The 11,983-nt window shown below is 40.5% G+C and overlaps 1 protein-coding gene across 1 annotated transcript; it reads left to right on the top strand.

Moving 5' to 3' along the window:
* Positions 1–7,392: 7,392 nt before the first annotated feature.
* Positions 7,393–10,772, top strand: tlnrd1 (talin rod domain containing 1). The gene has a single exon (XM_046073708.1). The coding sequence runs from the start codon at positions 9,097–9,099 to the stop codon at positions 10,159–10,161; it is 1,065 nt and encodes a 354-aa protein (XP_045929664.1). The 5' UTR covers positions 7,393–9,096; the 3' UTR covers positions 10,162–10,772.
* The last annotated feature ends 1,211 nt before the right edge of the window (positions 10,773–11,983 follow it).

Raw genomic sequence — 11,983 nt, 5'->3', positions numbered from 1 at the left:
CCCCGAGCCCCCCCCCCCCCCCCCGACTTACACGATTAACAGGAAGAATAGAAATATGAAGCTACAAAACAAAACAAACAATTTATATGCCACTATTATATGCCTTGACAAAATAGGTGTATATATAAAAACAACAGTTACCAACACGTTTCTGTAAATTGCAAACAGTGCAAATAGTGCAAAGATATAAATGTTGAATAGCAACGTGAAGCAGGTGGTTATACAGTACTCTATATACAGCATGCACAATGACGGATTATATGTGTTGTAAAACTGTGTATTTTAGACAGTGTTGGACAGTAAACTAAGTACATTTACTCAAATACTTAAGTGCAAATTTGTGGTGGCTGTACTTTACTTGAGTATTTTCTTTTCATGCCACTTTCTACTTCTACTCAACTACATATTAAAGTGAAATATTGTACTTTTACAATAGCGTTAGACTTACACACAAAACATGAAGAGTTTATGAAATATGATTTTTCGTTATAAATTAAACTAGTCAACAGTTTATACAAGTACAGCTGAAACTATTTTGATCTTTTAGGTAATTTTTCATGCAAGAGCATTTCATGGTTCCAGCTTCACAAATGTGAAGTTTTGCTGCTTTTAATTATTTGAATCATTTGCATATAGTGTTAATAATGTTTAGCTTTGGACTGTTGTTGGGCTGTTGGTAGCTTTTCTCAGGGAGAATATTTAGATTTTTTTTTTTTTTTTTTTTTCACAATCAATCGATTATTGCGGTAAATAATCAGCAGAGGAATTCATGATGATTAATAGTTGCACTCCAATGCAAATTAGTTCAAAATGAGCTCCACCTCAACAACTACAGCAGTAAAATCCTGCTTTTACATCGATGCATGAGTAACAGTTACAGGGGACATTTTTCATTCTAGTTTTAATAACATTTTCAATGCAAAACTTTTGTAGTAAATTAAAGGATCTGAATACTTTGTCCACAAATGTAATTATGTCATTTATAAGTTCTAGGTAGTGTATGTTTTAGTGAAATAGGCTTATTGGCACTATATAACTGTTTTAACCGTTCATTACAGTAATGGCCTGTGGGATGAAACTTTACTTGTATCTGAGTGTGCTGACCAGAGGGGAGACATTGGCTTCAGTGATTATTTCCAGTAGCAGGGCGGTTTATGTGGTATTGTGTCAAAATCAACTGCAGTGTGTGTTATTGAAATGAAGGAACATGTCACCCAGTGCTACAGTGGCTCATTGTGTTTTAATAGTTTTTGGACAAAAATGTAGCTCCAGCACAGAGGAGCGCTCTCTAGCAGTGCTCTGCTGCAGAGGTAGAAGATATCAGGCTTTGGATGCACAGACAACACTTGTTAGTCGGATCAATTCATTGCTGGTTTGGGTTTGCTGACAATGAGAAAAATATAAAATATAACCAGACAAAAACAATCATTTTAGATAAGGTGCCAATATAGAGCATATTTTTGTACTGCAGTGTTAAAATTACATCCTTTTCTTTGCACTTTTGTGTGTGAATAATGTCTAAAAGCATAATGATAGAAACATGTCCATAAGAGTCAGGAAGAAGCTTTCATCGTGTCCACAGGCAGGAAACAGTAGATGATAACATAAAGGTCAGACTACAGAATGCACTAGTCTTACTGTAACTTTTCCGCTACAATCCTGAACATAACGTTAGTAGACAATTATTTTCCTTCAGTGAGCATGTGGCTATATTACTGAGACACTGTGTGTGAAGGTCAGCACATTTAATGGGGTCTTGGAGATCAGAAACTGACACAAACTGTAGAGCTGTTTCCTTTCTGGCCGACTCCACCCAATGGCATTGTGCCCTGTGCAGCTGCAAGTCCCACTGACAGTACAACAACTCACATCCATTCACAGCGTGTTTATCACAACATCCTACCAAGAAGAAAAGAGTTGGTTACCACGCATCATGCCTTATGTACAAAATAAAAAATTTATTGAATCTATTTATCTTAGTCTTAAAAATAATTTTGGAAAAGACTGATATTACATTTTGCAACCACGAAATAAACAATAAATCAAATTTACTCTCTACCAAGAAAACATACGCTATTCCTGTTCACCTCAAGTTGAGTATTATTGTTCTGTTTGTCATTTGTGTATTAGTCAATCCATCCTAACTGCGTATAATATAAACACTAATGAATGCTTTTACATCATCATCTTTAAACAAAAATAATTTCTCTAGAGGGGCCTTTTGTCTGCTACTGCAACAATCCAGTTTCTTTCTCCATCAGCAATAATTCAAGTTGGATTTACTTTTACTTGCAAAGTTGAATGTTTTATTTTATTTATTTTTATGTTGGAAACCTCTGTTAATTGAAACTACAGTTTAAGAAACAAGAAAGTCAAACTCAGTACTTGGTACTCAGTACAAAATTTAGGAACTTGTTCATTAAATGAGTATGTCCATTTTATGCTACACACCAATGGTCCAAAACCCAAAGAGATTTGGTTTACACTGGGAATGTCTGGCATATTTACTTGATATAAGCCTTTAACTATTAATTGATTGACCTAATCAATTGTTTCAGCCCCAGCATAGATATTGTACAAGATGCCAATGTTGGATGATAACCAAAAACATCTGCTCACCTAGAATATTGTACTCTATGTACTAATAAGAACGATAATAAGACTCCAGTCTGTCAAAATGAAAAAATCACACATCCAAGACAATAAACACAGGAACTCCGTAGGGCTGCGTGCTGAGTCCCATGCTCTACACACATTACAGCCATGACTGTTTGGCCTCCCAGAACAACACCAGTATCATTAAATTTGCTGATGATACTACAATCATTGGACTGATATCTGGGGGTGTCAAGTCAGCATACAGGAGGGAGGAGGCTGGCCTTGTTAAGTGATGTCAGGACAACAACCTCTCCTTGACGTTAGTAAAATAAATGAGATGGTTGCTGACCCACGGGGGAGGAGGGAACAGCACCCACCACAGCATGTTGGAGAGACTGTGGTGGAGAAAGGGAAAACATTCAAATTCCTCAGTGTTCACATATCTGAAGATTCCTCCTGGACTCACAGAATCACACAACTGGTGAAGAAATCCCGACAGCGGTTGTATTTCATAAGAAGGCTGAGGAAATTTGGCATGCCAAGCAAAATCCTCAGCAGCTTCAACAGATGTACAATTGACAGCATCCTCACCATCTCCATCATGGTCTGGTTTGGCAGCTGTACAGCACAGGACTGCAAGGCTCTCCAACAAGTGGTGACAGCAGCCAAAACCATCACTAGAACAGCCTTAACAGCGCTGCAGCATCAACAGGAAGGCCCGCAACACCTCTACTTTTCTGCACATTGTTATTTACGTATCTTTTCGTATCGTTTCATTAATGTTGGATGTTGCTGACAGGATTCACAGAATAAGAATTTCATTTTACTCTGTGACAACTGTTTCCTGTACATATGACAATTAAGTTTGATTTGATTTGAATGATGAAGGTGTAAGTTATCCTGCCCTTACAGGCGCAACGTATTCAAAGATACATAGGCTATCAATCAAGCCCAGACCTGGGAGGAGGTCATTCAAAATAAGTGACATCTGTGAGTTAAAAATAGCTACACCTCAACTATCTTCAAATGCATATTATTGTATAATATATAACACACTTTTTTACATAAATATATTGATAATACTTCTGTAGTCTACTACAATTCTGAAAGCAGGACTTTTAAATGTAACAACTGCTAACAACTGTTCAATCCATTGATAAAGCACTGTAGGAAAATGAAAACAACACATGTGAGTGTCCAGTGATATTCTGGTATCACACTGATTGATTCTTCCTCAGTGGCCCATTAAATACAGTTAAATACATTTCCCAACAACTCATATGATTGGATACAATCAACATCTGCATTTATTAACTGGATAATAACTGGATGTCATATTTTCAACAGTTACTAGGTTCCCATGAGAAAACTCTGAGGTTATATGGAGCAGTGTTGAGAGGGAGTTATCTGTGCATCTGTGACATTTAAACTTTCCAAACATAAAATGTGTAACTGTGTGTGTGTGTGTGTGTGTGTGTGTGTGAAATAACTCCCATTTAGCCTAGTGCAAATGTAAGTAGATATTTTACTCAAGTGTGTGCCATTTAAAAAGATTAATAGGCCTGTACCTCCTACACCAAGTCTGTCAAGATGTTTTCTAATTTAAGCAATGGCCTGCTCTGCCCGTGTTCCCACAACATGATGATGATGTAACCTTACAAATTCATAGCTAGCTATTCTTTAAGAGAGAGCTTTAAACGAGCGCTGCATGTAGCCTGGCCTGCTGCTTGATCACAACATTTATTTCCTCTGACTCCCTCGGTGTATCAGTTCATCTCGACAATCAAAACTTGTAGCCTGTTATACAACTACTGGAATAGAATACTTAAAGTCAATCCGGGCCGGGATCGGGATTAGTCGACACTGATAGTACCGGTAGTTGACAAGCAGCACGCTTGTGCTTGAGAGGCAGAAGTCAGAAGACGTCAGCGTAAACAATACAACATCCGACGTAACTGTCAAAATAAAGTTTGTACACAAACTAGCCAGAAATATCCGATATGGAGTAAGGTTTATACCCAACATATATAATCACATTATAAATTATGATTATTTGCTATATTATAAACTACCCAGCTGTATGAAGCAGTTTCAATGAATAAGTTTCATCTCAGCCGGCTGTAACAATAAAATGCACATTACTTGTTAATATATCAGTAATAATAATAATCCTACAATATAATATATCACTGTTTGTAAGAGCTCACTCTGCATTAATTTTGACTTATGTTGCGCATAATACTTTTGGTTCTAGTTAAGCATAATTTTGAATTCAGGACTTTTATTGTACAGATTTTTACACAGTGGAATTGCAGCTTTTACTTTAGTAAAACATTCAAATACTTCCTACATCGCTGACTTTAGCAGCTATAATTGTAATAGCTCTGTCTTAAAAATCTACCTGCAAGCGGGGCCGTAGCCATGATCTTAAAAATTCTGAGGTCACAAGTCCCCAAATCCCTCAGAACATTTTAGTAAATGTAAATGGTTCAATCATATAGGCTATTAGATTTTACTTCCCAACATTAAGGTCTTACTGCTGTTTCAGAAGTGTCTGAGGCTGCCAGAATAAATACTGAATCATTCATTCATGGGCCTAAAGAAGTATAATTTCTAGAGAGTAAACATTAACAATAATCACCCTATCAAATATCTGTGAATTTGTGTTCTAACTTATCTAATATTTTCCACTATAAACTGGTAGCTAAAAACAGAAAGAGACTTATCTGCTCGACGCACTGACTGTCCAAGAATCCAACATCCAATGGCTGCATTTGATGCAGGTAGATAGGTGATATAGCATCCATACAGCATCCAACAAGGTCCAAACTACATACAACCGGAAGACGTCCTGTAAAATGTGATAAAAAGTCTGAACAGCAATCAGAAAAACTTAGGCTTTCACCCACCCACCACCCTACTCTTAGTCCCTACTAACTGTTGAACAGGTTATATCCCCAATTGCTACCGCCACCATGTGACCCAGTAACCGAAAAGGAGTGTGCAACAATTAACATAGCCTATACCTACATCCATGTTTTTAAATGTAGACACTACACCCACACATCTTCCAGGGCCGTATTACAGAAAGTCCCTTAAGTCTTAAGATAAGAAGAGTCTATGATTTTTCCCAATTAGCAAATCCTAACTAACTTTATCTCAGGTTAAGAAATCCTAAATGCCGAGATATAGGCGCGGGTGGTCTGGAGGTACCTCCCCCAGAAAAATCTGATCATTAAACACTTCATTTCCTGCATTCTGATTAATGTTTCTGCAACAATTTATGGTGGAAATGTTTTTATTTATTTAAAAGGAAACACAAAATTCAGGTAGCTAGCATGTGACATTTCAAAATATATAAATATAATATAATATAAAGTAGTGCAGCTCTCAGGCATTCTGTGTTACTTTCAGATAAGTTTCTCCTGTAAATCAACATTTCTCATGTAATATCATCCCTGCTGAGGCAACATGATGTTGGCTATGCATGGTTTAGTCTTCCCTCCTCATGTTCACAGGGAGAGAACGGAAAACTTGGCCTAAAAGAAACTGTGACAAGCAGCTGTTAAAATTACTGATTACTACATGCACATTTTGGGGTGATTTTATGATCAGTAGCATGTTTACTTTTTTTGGACAACGAACATTTGTTTCCTCTATAGTTTAATTGCAATGCATGTTTTCTTAATGTGCAAATAAACCTTTCAAAAGGCATTTTCACTTGTTATTTAACTACAAGCTATATTTCAGAACACTTTTTTAACAAATAATGCTTTAAAAAAGTGGTGGGGACAAAATCAGCCATTTCAAAAAGTGGTGGTGTCCCCAGCGTCCCCAGTGTAAATGACACCTATTAGAGGTGTTGGTAACCTCCGTCGAGAAATCCAAATTCACATAACACTTAACTCGGGGTATTAAATATTAGAGAGTGGGCTAAAATAGCGGACACAGTCACCTCTGCATATCTGGCATCCGGCGGAGCATTGATGCTGTCAAAAAGAAAATAAATCCATTGACAAGTGATATGAAGAGAAAGGCAACTGTTGTGTCCAAAGAGCAGAGGAAAACCGTTGGTGGCTCCTCCTGTGCTCCCTGACTGACCCCGGCAGAAACCCGTGGGCTACTCTTCTCGGGAAAGTTAATAACAAATGTAAAAAAAATTAATAATAATAATTATAAAGGCTGCGGACTAATGTCAACATGTTTTTCATGTATTTCTTGAATTTAATGATCTCCTTCTATCAAACAGTTGCATTAGAATAGGCCTACTTTTGTTACATCAAGCCTTTACATTATGTTAGGTCAGGGGTTTCAAAGTGTGAGGCGGATCTCCCTTGGGGGGCTCCAAACAGTTTCAGGGGAGGCTCAGTGAAACAACATTACTTTACTTATTGCATTAGTTATCAGAAGGAGGTCACAGAGAATAGCCTACGTGTGAGAGTTCAGAGATACAGTAGTTTTTGGGGAATGTTTTCCCCCATCAGTCAGAAACTAATAAATAACATAAACAGTTATCCTAAAGTTAGGAGTTTTTGTTGTTGTTGTTTATTAAGATTTTATGAAGCTAGGATGCTTCTGTATTACACTTTTCCTATCTTAAATCAGGAAAGGAACATTGACTTAGGAACTGTTAATCTGTAATGGCATTCCTAAATCATTCCTAAATCAGTTCCTAACCCTTATTACCATGGTTACCAAGCAGTTAGGATAGGATGTACAGGTTAGGAAGTTTCTGTAATATGGCCCCAGTTTCCCAAAAGACCTCTATATTCCCAGCTCATGATTTATTTTGAAAACCCAAGCATCCGGTGTCATTGTAAGTAGCTGGGCTAGCGGCTCACTTGACGGCAGCAGGGACGTCTCATGCTCATGGCAGACCAGCAGCCAGTCCTGAAAGTAAAAGCAGTCGTAAAACTCGTCGGAGCTCTTTGGCTATCGTGTAACGAGAAACTTCCCTTGCGACGTCGTTAATCTGAGACAACAACCAGTTCACAGACACGGTGAAAAGTTTATTTTAAGCGAAGGGCTACTTGCGCTGCTCTGTTGCTACAACTTTGCTCGGTCCAGTAGCCGTTCAGCCGCGACCACACCCTCCCTGCTTCCTCATAGTACTGCAGCGGGAGCGCGCAGCACGACTTTGAATCTCTGGGAATAACGGCCACCTTTTCCAGCTACGTTTACGGTTTCGCTGATCGTGGGACGTGCCAGGTCAAGTGAGTTAAATGTTTAAAGACCACCGACTGATATGGCTATGAGAAGGGAGTCCCCACAGAGAAAATGCGGGGCGACACACCATCTGGTCCCGAGCTAAGACGCAGAGGAGGAGGTGGAGGGCGGACAGACGGACGATGTATATGGAGTCGAAGCGACCGGAGCAACTGCTAGCTTCTAACCCAGGACTCTGTTTGAAAAAGAAGAGGTTGAAAGTGGACTGAGGGTGTTTATGTTGTTGGAAAGTCTGGTCTTCCGGTGGATTTTACTTGGGAGGACTCATGAAATGATGGTGCTGGAGGGAAAGGCAGGTCTTCCCGCTGTCCAAAAGAGCTGCCCGGGTGCTGCCCCGTTTGTATCCAGCATGAGTACGACAGGCCGGTCAAACTCATTGGGAACAAGTCGGAGAAGATCTCGGTGCGCTTCCAGGCTACTTGCTCTGATGCGAGTGGACACAAAATGATATCCTGTTGATTACAGTCACAAAAAAAGACTGACAAGGGCAACTACTAAATGTTGAGCTTTTGTTTTCTTGGCTATAGTCATAAAAAAACCTCGGAGAAGGAACCCTACGTTACAAAAATAGCACAGAGGCAGTTCAGCAGATGTAATTCCAATTGGGAATGTGTTCTTGTGTCAAAAGATAAGTAGCTTTTGACATTATTTTTTAATTCTCAATCTGCACTTTGCCTTTAGAAGGCACCTTGGCAGCACTGCAGTGTGTGTGATTTCCTTTTTAATTCAACAACCTGTGAATTCTGTTCCACGAAAACCTGGGACTACAATGAGCGTATAGACTTTTTTGGAATATGGTGTTCAGGGCATTTAAATTAATTTGTCAAGATAAGAGCATATAGCTTATTACACTGATTACTCAGAAGTTGTATGGATTTTTAAATCGGTTGTGTTACATTGTAAAATTACTAATAACCAAGGCAGATAACTGGGAATATGCTAGATCACAGTTTAGGCTTTTATCATAATTCACTTCAACATAAGTAAATTCAGTAGTTGAGTTTTGCTCGTTCTACATGTTTACATTGAGAATACACGTCCTGTGTGTTAACATAATGTACAGTTGATCACCAGTACTCTGAATGACGCTTAGGAAGACTGTTTGGCCAGTTGTTATTTAAAAGAGTTAGTAAAAAGCAGTGGGGTGAGGCTTATTTTGATAATGTCTTAAACAGTACAATGCAGTGTGAGGCAGCAGAAAACTATAAATAATTTAACCCCTCCAGAGGAGCTGTTTGACCCCCCCCCCTCCCTTCCACTCCCCTCCTTATTATGGCTAGTGGTGGCTCTGGCAAATCAGCTAGCGAGGGATCACCCAGCACACCCAGTGGCAGTTTGCAGCAGAGGAAGCATCTCTCCTCCATCTGTGACACATGTAAGGCCAAGATGCAGCTGGTGGCCGACCTCCTCCTGCTGTCCAGTGAGACCAGGCCGGTCATGACCTCTGAAGGTGTGGCAGTGGCCGACACCTTTGACCAGTGCCGCGACACCGTCATCGCCAGGACTAAAGAGCTCTCCATTCTCACCCACGACATTCAGAGCCAGCTCAACATGGGCCGCTTCACCGAGGTGGGGGACCGCCTCTTGGAGATGGCCGACCTGGTGGTGTCTTTGACAGAGTGCTCGGCTCACGCTGCTTACCTGGCTGCCGTGGAGACCCCCGGCTCACAGTCGTGCCTGCCGGGTCTGGTGGACCGCTACAAGGTGACCCGCTGCCGGCACGAAGTGGAGCAGAGCTGCAGCGTCCTCCGAGTCACACCCTTGCCAGACCTCACCCCCCAGCTCCTCCTCGAGCTCTCTCAGAACATTTCCACCAACCTCAAGAATCTAACGGACATCTCGTCGCTGGCCAGCGAGAGGTCCAGGGACCGCTTTGCAAAAGAGCAGTTTAAACTGAGTGTCAAGAGCATGAGCATGAGCGGCACAGCCTTCCTGGCTTGTGTCAAGGAGGTGAAAACCCAGCCCAGTGAGCTGACCAGGAACCGCTGCGTCCTCTTTAGTGCCGCTCTGGTCCAGGCTGTCAGTGCTCTGGTCGGGTTTGCGACAGAGCCTCAGTTCCTGGGAAGGGCTGCGAGTATCTCCACTGAAGGGAAGGGGGTACAGACTGCAGTGTTAGGGGGGGCCATGAGTGTGGTTTCAGCCTGTGTCCTCCTCACTCAGGGCCTCAGGGACGTTGCACAGCATCCAGAGAGCAGCTCCAAAATGGCAGACTACCGTGAGCGCCTGCGTAATTCAGCGTGTGCTGTTTCGGACGGCTGCACTCTGCTCACACAGGCGCTCAGAGAACGCTCCTCTCCAAGGACTCTGCCGCCAGTCAACTCTCATTCTGTGAATTAGTTTAGGAAGAGGCAACACGAGCTCCAGTCCCCTCTGTCCTATTCTGACGTACCAAAGAGACTCACTTGGGTTATCCCTGTTCATCAGGTTTAGAGTCAGAGTAACATCAGCAGAAGGCTGTCTGTGGGTCTGTTCATGCGGTTGACATGCAGAGGAGCACTACAACCGCTGCAGGATTTTGTGTTGCGCTGGATGCGACTCAAATCTTGTTAGAAACGGTCCACTTGACCGCTCTGGGCCTGACCCGGGCTCGGCTGACAGCCCACTCTCACCAACAGACAGCAGCCTTCAAACCTGAAAAGTTTACCTCAGTTTTCAGCTCTGGTGAAAACACTAGCCTTGATGATGGATGTAGCCTCGCTGTGTGAACCTATGGTTGGCTGATTCGATTACATGTGCTTTGTGAGATTGGAAAGAGTGATCTGAGCGTCTCAGTGCTTGCTTCTTTTTTTATTTTTTTTTCAACGTGTGAATTCTTAATTGGTAAAAGCTGCTGTGAGTGTGTGCCATAGGTTTTACACTATTTACCAGACTTCCCATAGTATTTTAAAGTGTTCTGATCATGCATGTAATGGAGTATTTATTTCAACTATTAAAAATGTTGTTTCAGAGATGCTGTTGTTGGGCTAATGTACTTTGAAAGCAGAATGATTTAAATGATCTTTTCACCCAAATAACTACAAAATAACATAATCTATTCTGTGTTTACTGTAGTACCAATTTAGTTTATTTTGTCCAGGTTTGGAGATATCTGTCTTGGATTTCTGCTTCTGACCCAAAACAATGGACCTTTTGTTTTTGGTATCTGCATGGCTAGATACCACTAGATGGAAGAGTGCAAATATGTACATTTTTGTAGTGATTTCAAGTGAAGCAAATTTTATTTATATTGCCCAATATCACAGATCTCCCTCATGGGGGCTTTACAGTCTACACTTGATTCGGATGAGAAAAAACTACCTAAACAACCCTTTAATTGAAAAAAATAGAAGAAATCTCAGGAAGAGCAACAGAGGAGGGGTCCCTCTGCCAGGATGGACAGACAGGAAATAGATCAGAGTGTACAGAATAGACCAACATAGTAACCTTACAGTATGGACAATCAGAGGACAGAATTATAGATGGACTGTAAATATTCTAGATGGAAAGTTCTGTTTGGCTCTCCTGCAGGTTACGTACTGGATTATGTTGTGGTAGCTGTGATTTAGAAATGGTAGAATGGGGACATAAGCCTTTTCTAAATCAGTCATTAAGTTTTTTAAATTTTGTTTTATAATAGTATTTATAGTAACTCCTTATGACAATATGATGATATTGGGGAACACAAACTAAAGCTCAATGCCTGTGTCAGTGGTGGAAGAAGTATTCAGATCATTAAGGCTACTTAAGTAAAGGCAATGTAGTACTACCTCACACTAAAAATACTCCATTACAATTACAGAAAAGTAGATGGGTTTTGTTTGCCAAATCTTTATCAATAAAGTAGTGGCTACTGTTGTCAAATAAAGGTACAGTGGGCATGTAAAGTCTGTTCTACACATTACGATCCACTGGTTATTAAACAGGTTCTTAGATAATAAAAATCATCTTTAGTTGCTGCAATAGTTAACACATGCTGGTGGTAATGTGTTTTAGAGAGTGCTTCATCTAGACCTGGCTTCATGCTTCTTTGTCAATAAACACCCAGCTGAAGTGTTGTTGAGCAACACTGAATCCAGAGCGGACCCTGACCTTTGACCTCAACATGGATCAATGAAGTATCACATGAATAGATTACCTTGTGTGAATTTCACTGTTATTCTGTCTTTTATTCAGCCAGAAT

The sequence above is a fragment of the Micropterus dolomieu genome, linkage group LG17, assembly GCF_021292245.1.
Source record: "Micropterus dolomieu isolate WLL.071019.BEF.003 ecotype Adirondacks linkage group LG17, ASM2129224v1, whole genome shotgun sequence".
In the NCBI taxonomy this organism is placed as follows: Eukaryota; Metazoa; Chordata; class Actinopteri; order Centrarchiformes; family Centrarchidae; genus Micropterus; species Micropterus dolomieu.
Note: the sequence above shows the minus strand (reverse complement) of the source record. Positions and strands in the feature narration are given on the sequence as shown.

Coding starts and splice junctions, on each gene's coding strand:
- tlnrd1 (XM_046073708.1), top strand. CDS start 9,097: ATGGCTAGTGGTGGCTCTGGCAAATCAGCTAGCGAGGGATCACCCAGC.